This window comes from Taudactylus pleione, unplaced genomic scaffold (genome assembly GCF_031769625.1).
Source record: "Taudactylus pleione unplaced genomic scaffold, aTauple2 ptg000129l, whole genome shotgun sequence".
Classification (NCBI taxonomy): Eukaryota; Metazoa; Chordata; class Amphibia; order Anura; family Myobatrachidae; genus Taudactylus; species Taudactylus pleione.
In genome coordinates this window covers 19,298,783-19,317,933 of record NW_028284531.1, presented here as the reverse complement: position 1 = coordinate 19,317,933, position 19,151 = coordinate 19,298,783, and the positions used below count along the sequence as shown (strand labels likewise).

The window sequence follows — 19,151 nt, the reverse complement described above, 5'->3', positions numbered from 1 at the left end:
TAAATATCACTGGTGCACATGCACAGTTGTAAACACACAGTTTGCAGGCAATAAAAAGGTGAAAACTACGTCTCTGTCCAACTCTACATGAGCCACTATTCAGTTAGAGGGGTGGATTGGGTGAGCAACATTATGGGGCAATTTGATAAGATGTGGTGGCCGCAATGTGGCACATCATGACCAGCAACATAGCTAGTTTTTCCTTCCATAACACAGGTGCACAGGAAAAGTAGCGATGCTGCAGGTACTGTATATGGCAAGTAGGGCACAGCCATGCATCATGGCGATGCCCTGCGGCACATTCAGCTGAATTGGAATTTCTCCTATATATGCTATAATCTCTCCCTGGCTAACTTTTCCAAACCATGCAAAGGAGCATGCAAAATGCCTGGTCTGATAGTTCAGCAGGAAAAATCAGGCTCTTAGCGTAAAGGGTCACACCTAGGCCTGCTTCTTCTATACCTCGCTGCTCCTCTGATTTCTTACCTGTAAGAAGTAAGCTCAGGAGATCACATGATGGATAAATAGTGAGCTACATTTAATGGTCACCGGTCAAACCAGGTCACAGGGAACCTTGTGATTGCTTGCTAATTAGACAGTGTCTTCTGTAAATGAATACAATTACATCAGATGAACTGATGACTGGTTCACTTTAAATTGAGAATGATTTACTAGAATTGCTCAAAAGTCCACATCTAAGCTACAATATATATGCTTTCAATGTCTAACCTACACTACACAGAAAAAAATAATCTCCCTGGTCTAGCAATCTGCTTACAGGTAGCTCTTTAAAACGAAGTTTGCTGTCGCTCTGGGCCATCGAGTGGATGAAGTGGAAACCATGTTTAGGGTCTCTTCTAGCTAGACAGTATTAGTAAGAAGTCCAAAGTTGCATACACTGGTCTTCTGAGCCTGGGACCACTAGCCTTTTACCACTTTTTTTATAATAGCAAAGACAGAACAGAGCATTGTTGAAAGGTGCAAGCCTGTACTAAAACCTTACCAACCTGCCATTTATTATGCCATTTATACCAGTCAAAACAGAGCCATATACCCGGATAACAGCAGTTTCATTAGACAGAATTGTTGAAGAGTTTATATTATTAAACTTTGGTTTTATATGTATGTTTATGGCTCATAAATGACCCAGATGCCTAATAATGGCCCTACAGTTTCAAAATTGACCATCATCATTAGGCATGTATGTAAATGCATTTGTAAAAGCGGCCCCTATCAGCTGGTGTGCAATTATCTGCCAGCCAGTGACACCAGATGTGATCCATACAATGAAGCCAGCTAGGTGTGTAGCCAGGTTGTACTTTTATCCTGTTGTCTGATAGTCACGCCAAAATGCAGGAGCGGCCTGTGAGTTTAACTAAAAACTATAATAGGAATGCATAACAAAATGATAACATTTCTGATGCGTAATGGATAAAGCTATAATTATGCGACTACAACAGATCCAATACCTACTGTAAGAAGACAAGAGGAAGCCGGTGTTCACTTTCTTTGTGTCACTGAAATTGGGCTCAATTTCATTTCCTTTACTGTCAAACTTCCTACGGTGAATCTTGCTAGGTCCCAGATATAGAATGTACCATCGTTCCTAGCGTATTCCAAAAACACACATGTATAATAAGTCAGTTATATATAAATAATAATGAAGTAGTCGCCTATAAAAGGGGAATGTAGAAACAGCAGTATGGACAGGAGTACAATAGATGCATATTGATATAATAAGCAAGCTTCCTATCAGTAAAACGGGATGCGGTCAGAATGCTGACGTCGGAATCCCGACACTTGTTAGAATACCGGAGCCGGCATGCCCACCGCCGGAAACCTGAAGGTAAGAACTAGGGTTAGGGGGAGGGTTAGGGTAGGATGCGGGGAGGAGGTTAGGTTTAGGCTGCGGGGAGGGAGGGTTAGGTTTAGGCCCCTATGGGGGGGGGGGTTAGGTTTAGGTACTGGGGGATGAGGGTTAGGGGTTAGGTTAGGCTTACTTACCTGAGGGCGTCGGTATTCTAACCTGGTCGGGATGCCAACGTCAGTATTCTGACACCTAGGATCCTGAGCGCCAGCATCCAGTAACCCCAATTACACATAAGTATGATAATATATTTACTATGTTTTCTATTACATAAGTTGTTTTTGGTAAGTTTACAGGTGAGAGGTGCAAAGGTTATTTGACTTATTTGCCAATTACTGTACTGTACATACCATAGGAACAACCTCTCAGTATATCGAATGAATCAGATATATGTGAGACTAGCCAGTGTTCATAGTGAACGTGTGAGACCATGTATTAGTTTGAGGGAAATTCGCTAAGAGACCAATGCTGTGCAATGTTTTCATGGATAGAGGATAAATGTGGGTTAAGCCGGGCATACATTATGCAATAATCGTCCCAATCTGCAGATAATTGGTGGATCGGGACGATAACTGCATAGTGTATGGCTGTGACCAATCAGCGATGATTGTCGGACATGAGAAATTTTCCAACATATCAGCATCTGCCACGGCCGACCGCCTGACATTTCCCCTGGTCCTTTGGGGAAGAACTGGGAAATGTCTTCTTCCCAGGGGAGCAAGGCAGATATTGTGGACTAGGCACTGGGACATATCTCACTGTGTATGGCCATAATATCTGTTGGGTTTCAGGCTGTCAGATAAAACGTCTGTCAGTGTACACACAGCATTAACCATTTACTGACTGCATACATTTAAAAAGAAAATAAGATCAAGAGTAATCTGGAAACACGACTATCTTATGTCGGATTTACGACTTTGCTGACGGATCGGTCATCCGTTTGACCCGCAAATTGACAGATCAATTTTGTGTGTATGCACACTTATTGACCTATATGTTTGGCCACTGGAACCAGTAATGACATTAGTAGTATCAGTCTCATTGCAATTAATCAGTATCAGTCTGTTGATGTAAATTAGGTTGTTATGTTGCAGGAACATGAAAACTATGTTTAATTTATTAAACTACCATAATATTTTACATTTAGAACAACCTACACTATTTACCACCTATTACATTGTGGTTGCAAGAACAAAAAATTATTGTGACCAAAAAAACAAGCAAAAAAACATATAGAGGCTTTCATTATTAATAGACGTGTTTAAACACAAAGAATGGCATAGACCAATGGTTCTCAAACTCGGTCCCCAGGACCACACACAGGTCACGTTTTCCAAGTCACCCAGTAGGTGCACAGGTTTATTCATTACTCACTGACATTTTAAAAGATCCACATGTGGTTATAATTATTTCACTTTTGATTCTGAGAAGAGACCTGGAAAACATGCACTGTGTGGGGTCCCGAGGACCAAGTTTGAGAACCTGTGGCATAGTCAAAATATCGACACTGACAATATAGGTCACTGCACTGTAACCTGCAGTCAAATTATAGGCAGGTGTACATGCTTTGCTTGTCATTTATTTAGAGAATCTAAGCAGGCAATTAGCACTACTGTTAATTTATTTAGCGCTACTATGAAGGGGATTAGCGGCAGCAGCAATTAATGTATGCTGCTTTGGAATGACACATGCTGGCACGATCTGCAACAATTTCAGGCCGTGGCAATTAATATATGCTACTGTGGAAATACACATGCCAGCATGCCCTGCAACAGTTTCAGGAGACCCTAACAGCAAATCTGTGGTGAGGCATGACGGCCTGTGCGGTTCCCCAGCAGCTCTCAGTGGGACACTATGGGGTATATCCAATTAGGTGCGAGTTTACCAAACATCTTGCACCTGCAGGTGCGAGATTTGTGGTTTCCATTTGGGTGCATCATTTTGATTTTTTTTTTATTATTATTGAGCGCTCAAGTTTTTTCTTGGGCACCTCAAGAGCAGTTCCAGTTTTTCCTACAATTCATATTTTAAGGAAAAATTGTCAGCACCTGCTCTGGGCCCCTTTGGAGAGTACCACCGAATGACTAATTAAGCAATTGGAAGTTTCCAATTAGCTTAATTAGTCCTTAATTACTCACCTTCTGCAGTGCTGTCCTCCTCCTCTGTCTCCAGCGTCGCAGACAGCTTCTATGGACCGGCCGTGCACAGGAAAGGTACTACACCAAACCCTGCACCCCACTACCCCTAACCTTGCAACCGCTCCGCGCATACACTACACTACCCCTAACTCTGCTGCCCACACACACTGCCCCTAACCCTGCTCCCGCTGCTCGCACACACTACACTACCCCTACTCTTGCTGCCCGCACACACTACCCCTAATCCTGCTCCCGCTGCCCACACACACACCTAACCCTGCTTCCGCTGCCCGCACACACTACGCTACCCCTAACCCTGTTCTTTCTGCCCGCACAGTCTACCCTACCCCTAACCCTGCACCCGCTGCCCACACACAGCCATGGCAGCTGTTCGATACCGTGGTTATCAGGAGCAAGCATACCCACGGTAATCCAAAATTGGCTGCGAGGTCCGTGTAATTGTTTGCGGGCGAAATCTTGCAGTCAATTTGATATGCCCCCATCTGATGGAATCATAGCATTAGGACAGTCGACATTTTAACTGTGTCTACATTTTGGGTGTCAATCTATAATCTAACATCGGAATTGTAACCGTCTACATTTTGACCATGTCAACATCTCTGTCTATATATTGAATGTCTAAATGACGTCAAAGTCTGTAAATGTCGGCATTTGAACTCTTTACATATTGAATGTCGACATATATTCCATGCTGACATTTTGGTTGTCTAAATATTGTACCTGTCGTTATTATGGTGTCTACGTTTTGAATGTCTAAATTTTGACTGTCTAAAGGCGCATATCCACTACACGATATAAATGAACGATTACGACATCATTATCGATATCGTCAGCTTGTGCAGGTTCGGGGGATGAGAGGAGGGTGCCCACACTGAACGATATATCGTTCAGTGTGGGCTCAATATCCACTGCACAATATAATGAACGATAACGATGTCATGTAGTGGATATGCGCCTTAAGAAATGTACCTGACCCAATTTATACAGACTGCACGAGGGCCAATGATGTCACATTCTCAGATTTTTTGCCCACATAAGATACCTTTAAAATCCAGTCAGAAACGTGTTGGAGGAACGATCTATAATGAAGTGAGGTAGAACATTTTTTAACATGGTTGCATCAGAATGTCAGGTTAATGCTGAAGAAAGGAGTTTACCTTCATGGCTCCTATATGAAAATGTATACTTTGATGGCTATGATGCCTTTCAGATAACTACTGTCAGTATAAGAATAATTCAGTTTTGGCACATTAGATATAAAGATGAGAAATCAGATAGAGGGTGGAGAAGTCACATAGTGGGCAGGCTTTTCAATCAGGCAGCAGCTACAATGCTTCTATTTGACATACTGACTGAATCATAAACCTTTACTGATGGTCAGCTAAAACAGCGAGACAGTCAGTTCGAGACATATGCAGTTGGAGAATAAGCTTGCCATCGAAAATCAGAAAATCTATCCAATTTATAGGTGTCTCATATTATATTATACCCTGAAAAGACCAGTGCACCTTGCATTGAATATGCAAAAATATATATTAGAAGCAAGTAAACATACTGTATTAAAGTGCAAACAATGGCCCTCATTCAGAGCCGTTCGCTATTTGCGTTCGTTCAAAAACAAGGGATGGCTATGCAAATGATCCGTTCGCACATTGCAGTCTGTTCACACCTCTAAGTCTGAACGAGCGAGCAAAACATACGCTCTATTATTTCTTAAAAACGCCCCCTGGCCGCTCGCACCATACGTCATGTCCGCTATTTATTAGATTAATCGAGTACATCGAACAGGATATGAACTGCTCGCTATTCTTGTGGTTGGTTTTTTCAACCGCTATTTTGCGAGCAGTTCTGAGTTAAAAAAAAACAAGTGACGTGGTCATTGACGCTGCTATATTAATTATGCACACCCATAAAACGCCCGTTTTGACCTTTAAGCACGCCTGCGAACGGATCTCCACTCCCCGTTTTCAAGCACCTTCCCCTGTTACCACCCACATACGCCTCATTCTGTCACTCAAAATAGCAGGCACTCGCTATATTGCGTACAAATGTTTTTCGGCCACACTGACTGGTTTGCACATGCGTACTAAAAACCGTACGCATGCGCAGATGTGCGAACATCGCGCGGAACGAGCGTACTGCCGCTAGCGAGTGGCTCTGAATGAGGGCCAATGTTCCAACAGCATAGCAAGATACTTATCTAGCTGTGTTGTTAGCCACACGAGAGCAAATGACAGGAATGTACGCCTGGTTTACAATCATCATTACAGCGCCCTTACACCTACCCTGTACTAGGTGCAAAAGATGGGTCTGGAAGTAAGCGTATTTCCAGATATGTCCAACTCTGCATAACCTGCAAGTCCATTGACACCCCCTCACTGAGTGCCCCATTACAATTCACTTTAGTGCCAATACTTGTATCAGCCCAGCAGGAGTGTATCTAGGGGTCCGTGCGCCCCTGGCAAAGTAAGGGACTGGCGCCCCTCCCCCTTCCTTGCTACTGAAAAGCACTGATAATAGGGACTGACAGGAGCGACATCAAATGAAATATACTGTGTCTCTCCAGATCCGGCAACTAACCTCCCTCCGGTTCCAGGCCAGTTACTTACATTACTCAGCATCTTTCGGATGCTCCCCTCCTGGCCATGACAGCGGTCCGGGCTCCTGTCCTGTCATGACATCACACGCGCTGTGCCACGGTGCACCGGTCAGTGTCACAGGACTCTATGGAGATCAAACAGCAACTGCTCGCGGCAGCTGGCCCTGCATCAGTGTGTTCCCGCAAGGGTCCAGCCCAGCGAGAACTCTCCTGAGTTCCCGGTGGCCCAATCTGCCCCTGGCACAGTGCAGCTTGATAGAAGGAACTGGCCGCCAGTGGCACTGCCGGGGGCGCCGGCGCCCCCCTTGGCCGGCACCCCTGGCGAGTGCCATCCTGGCCAATAGGAAGATACGCCCCTGCAGCCCAGTTACGGAGTGTTCGCAGTGCAAAAGCACACAAGATATGTTCTGCAAACCAGCTTATGTTCAACTACTCATCAACCCGAGATTGTGAACACCATGAAATAAGCAATTGCTATTAAGCAGTGGAAGGACGCCTGACATGACGGTTCAGCATTCAACTCGCCATCTATCTAATATCATTATGATGTATATGTAAATTCATAGCAATAAAACATACTGCCAAACTACAACAAGACATCTGGGATATAAAGGAAACAAAATGGAATAATTGATTAACTTTATGGCAAAGAGCTTTAGCATTTGTCCTTTGAACCTTGAGATTAAGTTGAAGAGTGTAAACACTTATTAGATATAATTTTTAACAATTCTCCAGTGAAAATTCAGGGTAATAATCAGATGTTTAAGGAAAAGTTATTGGAACAAATGGGGCACAAATCTAATATCAGCAGCTCCAAAACTCTACCTTGTCTTGCCCAAATACAAGAAAAATAAACATATACAATTAAAATATAGATAGTATTCTTAGAGCGCTTATAACATAAATATAAAAAGTCCTTTTTCACTTGTCACTTTCTTTAAGAATGTTTTCCTCTTCTGACAATGTGTGTTCATAAAATAGAAGAAGGGACAAAAAAGCACATCTGTGTAGAATGGTTTCCATAATTCATATATGTTTTTTCATACACACAGCTCTTTGTGAAACAATGGATTTTTTCACTATAAGATTCAAAAACGTACCACACTCACATATGGTCAGTGTGATGGAAATCCCAAAAAGGTATCTTTGAAATTTCTCAAACACCATATAATAACCTCAACATAAGGCCAGAAACCGGGTTAAACGTACCCCACTCACATCAATTATAATGGGAAAAAATGTATAAAGGTATCTTTTCCAAATGAATTGAACACGCACCCAACTCACTTGTAACAAGTGCAAGATGTAGCGCATAAAAGATTCTTTTATCCACAAGTCCTCAGTGTTTATCCAGTATAGGCCAGAAATGGATTTTCAGTATTTAATAATATAAATACACAAATACATAATCACAATAAAAACAAAATTTATATGCAATCAGTCCAAAGTGAGGGGAAAAAAAAAATCACATTTTCCAGGTACAGCTGTTATCAAGGATATACTCTCAAAAAGGAACCATCCGGAACAGCCTCCAAAAATATACCCAAGTACCTTACTGGAAATGCGATATTTCACTGCCCCCAATGTCCTCCTAATGGTGCAGAATGCCTCTCACAACCAACGCATTTCGATCTATGATCTCTCTCAAGGTCCAAATAAGAGGTGCACCCTACCTGGTGCCCAGCCCGTGCACGATCATCAAATTGGATCTCCCCGCGGACTGGGCACCAGACCACTGTTCCCAGGGTTGGCACACATAGCCCACTTAGAGGGGATCTACGTATACCATATTCAATCAGTCAGGAATCTTTTAAATTACCGTACTATGAGACTAACGACATATCTGGTTGGATCATGTGACCGGAGTAATGTAAAGAAGCTCCGGTATAAAAGACCTCGAGAAAGATCATAGATCCAAACGCTTTGGTTGTGAGAGGCATTCTGCACCATTAGGAGGACATTGGGGGCAGTGAAATATCGCATATCCATTAAGGTACTTGGGTATATATTTGGAGGCTGTTCCGGACTGTTCCTTTTTGTATATCATTGATAACAGTTGTACCTGGAAAATTAGATTTTTTTTCCCTCACTCTGGACTGATTGCATATAATTTTTGTTTTTATTGTGATTATGTATTTGTGTATTTATATTATTAAATACTGAAAACCATTTCTGGCCTATACTGGATAAACACTGAGGACTTGTGGATAAAATAAACTTTTATGCGCTTTATCTTTCACTTGTTACAAGTGAGTTGGGTGCGTGTTCAATTCATTTGGAAAAGATACCTTTATATATACATTTCTTCCCATTATAATTGATGTGGGGGGTGTACGTTTAACCCGGTTTCTGGCCTTATGTTGAGGTTATTATATGGTGTTTGAGAAATTTCAAAAGATACCTTTTTGGGATTTCCATCACGCTGACCATATGTGAGTGTGGTAAGTTTTTGAATCTTAAAGTGAAAAAATTCATCGTATCACAAAGAGTTTGTGTGTATGAAAAAACATATATGAATTATGGAAACAATTCTACACAGATGTGCTTTTTTGTCCCTTCTATTTTATGAACACACATTGGCCCTCATTCAGAGCCGTACGCTCTGAGCAGAGCGCACGCTCTGAATGAGGGCCGGCCTCCATAACTATGGAGCATCCTCCTGGACGCTCGTATAGCTGTGGGTCACCACCCACAGCCTATACGAGCATGCATTCTGATGGGCGCGATGGTCTTGACCATCGCGACCACCGAAACTGCGAGCCGGAGCCTGCGGTTGAGGTTTTCAACCGCATGGCCCGGAGTGATTTTGGCTCTATCAGAGCCAAAATCACTCCCACTGACATCACTAGTGATGTCAGTGGGCCGGCTTCTGACGGGAGGCGTTCCCTTAGGAACGCCCCCGTCAGGGAGGCACGCCCACCAAAGGGGGCGTGCTGTCAATCAACATTGACAGCACGCCCCTTTTGATCAGACACAATGAGCGAAGGAAAGTCCTTCGCTCGTCGCGTCTGGCGCATGCGCACGACGGAGCTCCCTCCGTCGTGCGCATGCTCAGTGCAGAACATCGACCCACTTGCGAGCGGACAGCCGCTCGCGAGTGGGTCTGAATCAGGGCCATTGTCAGAAGAGAAAAACGTCTTAAAAAAAGTGACAAGTGAAAAAGGACTTTTTATGAGTATATTTATGTTATTAAGCACTCTAAGGGTAATAATCACAGTCTGCACTTTACCTTCATATTTCACATTAGAAAATGTATTTAGTTTTCCTTTGTTTTGTAAAAATATGTTCAAAGTGCTAAGAACACCTTGGTTAAAGTGTGTCAGTCACCTGCTAAGTCAATATTCAGGTATGTAGTTATGTGACCGGCGGCCGCAAAGCCGCCGGTCACAATCTCGACGGCAGAATGCCGGCTAGGGATATATGATAGGCGTCGAGATACCGACGCCTATCATAATCCCGACGCCGGAATCCAGGATGACGCGGGCCCGAACTATGTAAGTCCAGGACGCCCGTCCTCTTAGCCGCGCGGGGGGAGGGTTAGGTTTAGGGCACCCGGCGTCTATTCTCCGGCGGTGACCGGGTCACCGCACATTTCTTTACCCACGGGACACTTTGTCCCGCGTTTGAAGACGGCACCCGCAGACTGTGAGGGCAGGGCGCTTTTTGCCCTCCTCCTGGAGGGCAGGGTGCTTTTTGCCCTCCAGAAGGAGGGCAGGGCGCAGCGCCCCGCTAAAACAGCCTAGCGGGAACGCTAGTCTAGTGTGTGGGCAGCTTTACACTAACTACTGCTCTTTATTTATAAACACCTACATCTTAATATACTCACAAACCACACCAACTAATTTGCAACTTAGCACACATACATAATCTATATGAGATACATATAAAGTAAAGTACTGAGGCATTACTTATTTTAAAATCAATGTTTTAATTCCCAAGTAAAAGAGATGAAAGATATAAGGAGTTACTGCTTGATATCAGCTCTTCAGTTTTTCCTGATACTTTAGCCATGGCCAGGCGCCGTTTTATTGGAGTATAGATTAAATTACCCGATATGGCCATGGGGATGCTGTCTGCTTCTACTATCCTTATAGTTTACGATAAGGAGACATTGGGGGCCCAAATCTTATAAAACAAGAATGATTTTACTGACAAGTCCTGTGTACCATTTGCATTCAAAATATTTTTTAAAAACTTTGGGAAATAACATCACAGTTGCATAAAGAATGATTATATATTACCCCAAAATTATATTATTATTATTATTATTATTATTATTATTATTATTATCATCATCAATATCCTATATTTATATGGTGCAGTAAGGGTTCCGCAGCACCTTACAGAGATGGATATATTACCATGTTTCCTCACCTTCTTTCCTTTCGTGTCTGCAATAACATGACGGGAGTAATCCACTAAGGTCCCTTCCAAGAGAACACCTTGTCCACTGCAGAGACAACAGACAGCCTATGTTAGTCTGAAGACTACAGTGTGTACAAGCATTTCTCTGGTATGAAACAGCAGAGATATCACATATCTAAGAAAATGTATATCATCTAGTTAGGTCACACAATTCAATAAGCTATGGTAGTTGTGTGGAGTAAGTAATAACACATACCAAGCATAGCAGCTCACAGTATTAGGGAAATGTGCCATAGCAAGGCAATATCATTGGCTCAAAGTAATCTATGTCACCCCTGTGACCAATTATACTAAATTATATTGAATGTGCAGTAATATATTACAAATAATGTTTCCCCCAGCTAATGGTGTTGACTAGATGCCATCAAAACTTTGTAAATCACTGTGTTAGAAGATCACTTGACCTGTTCTATCCACTAATCCACTGGTTTAATTACCAAAAAGTCAGACGACAAACTACAATCTCAAATTTGTGAATTCAAGGTGCAGGAAACACCATGGTGTATGTTCCTAGTGAAACAACAGGAATTTCTGGTAATTACTGATCTTTGATATGTCAAATAGCTCCTATGGGTCACATATTCAAAGAAGAATTAGATCAATTGCACAATTACCACAAGAAAGGAAATGGCAAGCCATGATGTATCTGAAGGACACCTACCTACATATGCCATAATCAAGGGGCGTAAGCAGTTCCGAATGTTCTACATCCAAGGCAGATGTTCCCAACACAGACTGTAATGGTGTTCAGTATCCATTGAGCAGTAAGATTTATTCAAGCTATAAAACACCTAAGAACAAAAGTGTGGCCACCTGTGACCTAGCACTGGCCCTTCTACTATAAGAGACACCACTTGAACCTCTACACAAACTGAATTAATGCAACTGACTCTGAAAGCGTTTTTGACAGCCACAACATTGGCCAGAAGGATCTGTGAAATCCATGCTTTCAAAGTTTCAGGACTGTATCCAAGAAGCTTAGACCCTCCTGTGACCAGATATTAAATTAATCTCTGATATATTGTCAGACTTTCATTTTAATTAGGACATCGTATTTCTAGGCTTCTATGACTTCTCACAGGGTCTTAAGCAATAAATGTAAAATAAGATAGATGATTTAAGGGGCTAAAAATATCTTCTTAAATATACCGTATATACTCGAGTATAAGCCGAGTTTTTCAGCACATTTTTTGTGCTGAAAAAGCACCCCCTCGGCTTATACTCGAGTCATGCCCGCATGGTACGCTGCTGAGTAGCGTACCATGCGGGCCGCGGTGCAGACTGTGTCACTGTGACACAGCCTGCACCGCGTGTGTAGCGCTGACCGGACGGAGTTCGGTCAGCACTACACACTGCCAAACACACAGCCGCGGAGCCGGCAGCTATGTGTTTGGTATAATCAGCAGCCGCTGAGAGTCTGTCAGACTCTCAGCGGCTACTGCTGCTCCCACTGCAGGAGCCATCTTCCGGCTCCCGCAGTGGGTAATGGGAGAGACGTCGTCATGACGACGTCTCTCCCATTATGCAAAGCGGCGGAGGAGCCTGTAGCAGCGTCGGGACCAGGAGCGGGGTTACAGGTAAGTGTTTGTTTTTTTTACATTTCTTTCTACTGGGGGGGCTACTACCGGGGGGTACTACCAGGGGGGGGGGATATCGCTACTGGGGGCACTACCAGAGGGGGGGGATTAATAATGGGGGAACTACATGGGGGGGGGATGTTGCTACTGGGGGCACTACCAGGGGGGGTTAATACTAGGGGCACTACCAGGGGGGGATATTGCTACTGGGGGCACTACCAGGGGGGATTAATACTGGGAGCACTACCAGGGGGGGGATATTGCTACTGGGGGCACTACCAGGGGGGGATTAATACTGGGGGCACTACCAGGGGGGGGATTAATACTGGGGGCACTACCAGGGGGGGGGATTAAAACTGGGGGCACTACCAGGGGGGGTATTACTACTGGGGGCACTACCAGGGGGGGTATTACTACTGGGGGCACTACCAGGGGGGGATTACTACTGGGGGCACTACCAGGGGGGGATTACTACTGGGGACAGTACCAGGGGGGGATTACTACCAGTAGCTGCTGCATTTCCCACCCTAGGCTTATACTCGAGTCAATAAGTTTTCCCAGTTTTTCATGGTAAAATTAGGTACCTCGGCTTATATTCGGGTCGACTTATACTCGAGTATATACTAGCTGAAAAGAGAAAAATGTGAAAATCAGATTCCTTGATACCGACTTTTGGATCAGCAAATCAAGCTTCAAACAGAACAATTTCTCATTGGATTAATCTTGCATCAAGACAACTAAAGACTCACAAATCAGTGTCCTAATTCTACAAGGGCTAGATTTACATCCTGAGCTGCTGCAGCAAGTGATTTGATTGGGAAATTATGCAAAGCTCCAAGTCATCAATGAACTTGGTGAAGCAATATATACTTATACTGTTTTGTGCGTCTTCACTGGATGAATTTCATCAATTGAACATTTCCCATTTTGAAAAGAATCTGGCAAAAAAAGACTGTTGAATGTGTTAAGGAGACTCGGGGCCTGATTCAGCAAGGATCGCAGTAGCAAAGACGCACACAATTGGTTGATTAATTTGGATAGCGTATGCATCGCAGTGCACAAACTAGCAATTGCGATGGGAACTGCGTTTGCAGAGGCTATGCAGACCTAGAGCACATTGATTGACAGGAAGTGCCGTTTGTGGGTGGTGATGGGATGGTGGCCGGACGAAAGCAGGCGTTGCAACGCCGTTGCAGGGGCGTGCTTAAATTATCCACTGCAATACCATATGCAGCCTGAGGCCTCATAGCGTGTACTGAAGTTAGCAATTCCTGACCTGCCTTAACTGTGCGTATGGGTCCGATGGTACTCGATGTTACCGATTGTTTCGCTATATTGCCCAGGTATACGGATGTGTGTAAGGGGAAGTGGGCGTCATTATGTTAGGCTGTGATCACAATGCGATGGCACACATTTGCATTTCCCCGCTGACATTAGCAACTGTGTTGCGTGCGTTCTAGCAGAAAGGCGGTCCTTGCTAAATCAGGCCCTCTGTATGTCAGCTCCCTTTAACTGTGCTGCCATTCTGGGACATGTAGTTCAACAATGTGTATCAACTTCTAGAACCATTTGTTTGACCTGTTGCAACTTCCATTATTTGTTATTCAGGAACATGCAGTTCTACTAAATGTTTTGATCACTGGATTGCTGGAGTTCAAAAAGTAAAAATACAACTCTGTATTAATGTAGTAGAATATGATTTATTGATAGATGCTGGTAACAGAATGTTTTATTGACTGTTTTAATAAAATGGTTCGTTATTTGTTTTTATTTTATTTACAGCCCATTCTATGCAAGTCGATATCCGCCATTTTATTTGTGGAGGCTCCATTAGTGCGGCCACAAATGTTTGCCTTGCGTTTTGAAATGTCAGCAGTATAGTAGCCTGAAATGAATTTCCCTGTTACTTTCAGTAGTACACAGTGCTCAACCAAGGAGCGACAGAGACCTAAAGTGATTGGCTTTTCCTGGTAGCTAGAACACTCAGCTGGTAATGTTCTGTTATGTCATAAGCATCACCAGCACACCGTAAAGATTCCAGTGCACCAAGAAAAGTGAGAGGGGGAGTAGAGCGGAAGGTACTTCAGGGAATGGAGGCAAAGAATAGAGGGAGCAAAATGGAAGCTCACTAGTGTGCACACAGGAGAAGATGATAAGTTGGACGTAGGTGTAATATGCATTTTTGTACTGCACATACACACAAAAACATTCTCACGCTTCTAGTTATATGTAGATTGGTAGCAGAAAAGTAGATGGAGGGGGTATGCAAACCTAGGCCAGGTATAGTAAGGGTTACAGCCCACAAGTAAAGATGTATATGTATATAGATGTATATAAGTAGAGAAAATCTTATATGCACATCCATCCATCGTTCATGGCTCCGAACCACACGATTTGGAGGCAACAGGGACAGGGTGTATGAAGTGGCGTGAGCAAGCATGCTCCTTGTGTGGAATGTGCATTTGCAGAATATCTTGAACAGTTGGAAGATTTGTGTACACATACAGCACTTTGTACATTTTCACGGTGCATAGTGGCCTATTTATCAATATATGCAGGTGTTTTGGAGGGGATGGGGGTATCTGCAAATATTACATTTCTCCCGAATGTATGTAGGGGGTACAGCAGCAGATATTGGAAGACGGGATGTCATCACATTAACGATCACATCCCTTCTTAAGGTACCTATACACTTAGCGATATTTTACACGATTTGCCCGATTCCGACACGTCGTGACGACAAATCATGTAAAATTTGCCCAAATCGTAAGTGTCACGATGCATATCCCCGCAGGTCGTACATTCAGATCTGTCACGCTGTAGGGCAGATATGCCAATCTGGGACACGATGCACTGGAAAAAGTTAAGGATGTACAATAGAACATTTGTCACATTGGACACTTTTTACACCAAACCGTGTGCAGGACTGCCGGGGAGCTGCCGGGGGAGAGTTCAAGGGAAATCGTACACGATGACGGATCGTGAGCACATTGCCAAGTGTGTAGGCACCGTCACACACAGCAGGAATGGGATCCTTTCAGAGACTCTGTGCCTGATTCATACCCGCTCGCGAGCGCTATGCGCTCGCAAGCGGGTTGATGGTGGCCCAGTGCGCATGCGCACGACGGAGCCGGCTCAGTCGTGCGCATGCACGAGACCCGGATAGCGATGGGCACTCCGTCGCTCCGGGTCTCGTACCAAAGGGGGCGTGCTGTCGATGTTGAGTGACAGCACGCCCCCTTTGATGGGCGGGCCGGGGCGTGGCTGCCCAGAGGGAGGCGTTCCCATGGGAACGCCTACCGTCTGGGGCCGGCCCCACTGACATCACAAGTGATGTCAGTGGGAGTGCTTTCGGCTCTATTAGAGCCGAAAGCACTCTTGGGCTTGCGGCAACGAGACCCTACCACAAGGGTCTCGTCGCAAGCCCGATGGTCGCGATGGTCTTGACCATCACGACCATCTTCCTGGCCGCTCGCTATAGCTGTGGGTGGTCACCCACAGCTATGCGAGCGGCCAGGAGGCCGCTCTAAAAAAACAGAAGGCCGGCCCTGAGTCAGAGCGAGCACTCTGTCAGAGCGTCCGGTTCTGAATCAGGCCCTCTGTCACTATGGGAGTTTTCCTGCAATCTTTAATTTCATATTGCCATGATAATCAGCAATATGAAATTTTAATTATCAGTTCTAGAACATGTAAATTAATAAATATGCCTATAGACAAAGACAGATACGGTATACCGGTATGCAGTCGGGAAGCTGGCGGACCTAATCCCGACAGCTGGCTTCCCGACTGCTTAATCCCGGCGAGGGTTAAATGACAGGCATCTAACTCTAGACGCCTGTCATTTTACCGACGCCCTTCGATCGGGATGGCGCCCGGCATCCCGATCGAAGGGCACGGATAGCCGCTGGGTGGAGGTTTGGGGTTCCCGGGGGGGACTTAGGCTAGGGGAAGGGGGTGTTAGGGTTAGGCACCCCTAGGGGGGAAGGTTAGGGTTAGGCACCCCAAGGGAGGGTTAGGGGAATTAGGTTAGTCAATACTTACCTCAGGGACGATCGGGATTTTCACCCATGTCGGGCAGCCGCTGTCGGGATTCCAACCGCCAGACATGCGTCCCGGTAAATCATACCGATTCGGTAAACCTGACCCAACCAGGTGATATTTGAGTTCCCTCAAACTTAACTCTGAAATATCCTAATTGAACCTGGGCTCAGTTAAATACTTTAACATCTTTTTTTTATCTGTTATGAAAGGAGCCCATGGACACAGAGGAGGAGAGAGAACGAGAGGAGGGGGAGGGAGCTGGGGCACAGACACATATATCCAGGTGAGACATGGATCTCTCCCACAGCCCATATGTTCTGTTCTGCATAACAGAAAACGGACTTCCTGCAGTCACTTCTATCACAGGCTGCGCCTCCCGTCTCTATACCCGGTCACACATACAGTACTGCGTACACACCTCTGATAGGCGGCCGGCTCCCAGGCACCGGGCACCGTTTCATCATGCACGGGCTTATTCTGCAGAGCACTATCGTGATAAATCCGACTCATCGTGACAGCAACTCACAACAGCAGCTCAGTCACTGTGTCACGGCAGCAGTATGCAGCGCTCAGGCCGGGCGGAACCAGCAGCCGGATGCTGGGGGACCGGTGATGTGGTCCCGGGATAGCGCTGCCTGCACATGGCAAGTCGCGGACAGTGTTTACCCCTCACCTGCCCTCCTCCACTCGCTATCCATGTCTCTGCAACACAGCCGCCGTGATACAACGGGTTACACCAAGGCCGCCGTATAATTGCCCTCCCCCAGGGCTAAAAACACATGGTACAGTCTGGGAGTACCCCACGCCCCTCACATTATATTACAGAACGTCGTGGTGTAACAGCAGCACGCAGCAGCTGCATGCATATGGTGATGTCAGTGTATTGTAGCCATATAGGAAAATTAATTGGTAAAGGATATACACGGTCGAGTCACATTATTATGACCACCTCCTACATTTGACGGCAGCGCGTAGCCCATGAAGTACGTCACGTGCCCTGCGCTGGCTTGGTGGGTATATAAGGTGTGCGATAGGCCGTCTGCACACATATCACTCGTTGCTGTCATGTGTAAAAGGGGCGATTAAGCCAAGTTGCAAAAAGGGATTATTATTGGCTTTCAGGCCAAGGGTGGCAGTATTTCTGAAACAGCGCAGCTTGTTGCTGTGGTGAAAGTGTATCGTGACTGGACAAATGGCACCATTGAGAATTAACACTTATTGATTTATCCTTACACATCTATCCTTTACACTTCACTATCACCGTTTTTCCCCTTTTCGTGTGATGCCCTGGGATTGGTCTTTGGCTGGAATTTTTTGGGGTACCTTGCTTCTCGGATGTGAACCCCTTAATGTTAGGGACGCCAGTATAGAGGAGCCTTGTCGATTGACATGGCGCTTATTCATATATTTGAAAATGTATGTAACTAATACCTCAGAATCTCTATTATTATGTAGGATTTAAGTATTTTTGTTGATATTGCTACAGTGTGCTGGAGGGCAAATCCCTTTTTTCTGTGTTCAGTGTAAACCCTGCCCTTTACAAGCACCTGTGCTATGTCATTAAGTTGATATGAGCAACCACCATACTTTTTGTTTGCACCATTGAGAATAACCAATGTGGAAACTGCGGAGCACCATGTGCCATTGATGTGAGAGGTGAATGTCGGCAAGTAAGGTGCATGAGGGCTGACCGACATGCTACAGTGGAGCAGCTCACCGTCAAAATGAACCTGGTGCCACCAGACATGTCTAAAATGACAGTTCAGCGAACCCTGCTGTGTATGGGGCTCCGAAGCAAACAGATGGTCACTGCACCTATGCTAATGAAGGTGCATCAGCGCAAAAGGGCTTCAGTTTTCACGCCTGTATTGAAATTGGACCTCCGCTGATTGGCAAAGGGTTGCCTTCTCCGATGAGTCACAATTTGATTATGTATCCTTGCAAAGCACGTACACCGATGCATGCTGATTGTCATCCCTGAGGCGGATGGGATCTTCCAGCAAGACTATGTGATATGTCACACAGCTAGAAATGTCCGACAGTGGTTGGTTGAGCAAGACCAAGACTTCCTGGCCCCCTAATTTCCTGGACTTGAACCCAATTGAGCATCTGTGAGACCACCTGGATCGTTGTGTTCACTCTGGATACTCCACCACGCACCCTCCGGCAGCTGTGGGATGCACTGCAGTCAGCATAGCTCCAGATACCTGTGCCAACCTACCAGCATCTTATTGATTCATTCCCAGCCCGTCTAGCTGCTGTCCGTGCTGCACACGGCGGTTACTCTGGCTATTAGCTGGTGGGCATAATGTGACTCGACTGTGTATGTACAAAATATTGCTGCTTCATTAACTTAGACATAATTGACCTGCTATGTATTTTATTGGACAAAAAGATTGCTATTTCTATTTAAGGGTCCATAGGGTATCCATAGGATACCTTGGGGTATAGGCGATGGCGGCAGACATCGGGCACCACCAGAG

At 44.9% G+C, this 19,151-nt stretch overlaps 1 protein-coding gene across 1 annotated transcript in view; it reads right to left on the bottom strand.

Annotated features, from left to right (window-relative positions):
• The window catches only part of ARPIN (actin related protein 2/3 complex inhibitor), a 31,343-nt gene extending 14,008 nt beyond the window's left edge, over nt 1-17,335 (bottom strand). Inside the window, exons 1-3 of the mRNA XM_088472937.1 lie at nt 17,087-17,335; nt 11,000-11,075; nt 1,474-1,606 (exon numbers count right to left, since the gene is read on the bottom strand). Coding sequence (XP_088329063.1) covers nt 1,474-1,606; nt 11,000-11,075; nt 17,087-17,178 — 301 coding nt within the window. The 5' untranslated portion in view covers nt 17,179-17,335. The remainder of the gene's footprint in view (nt 1-1,473; nt 1,607-10,999; nt 11,076-17,086) is intronic.
• Between the last annotated feature and the right edge of the window lie 1,816 nt (nt 17,336-19,151).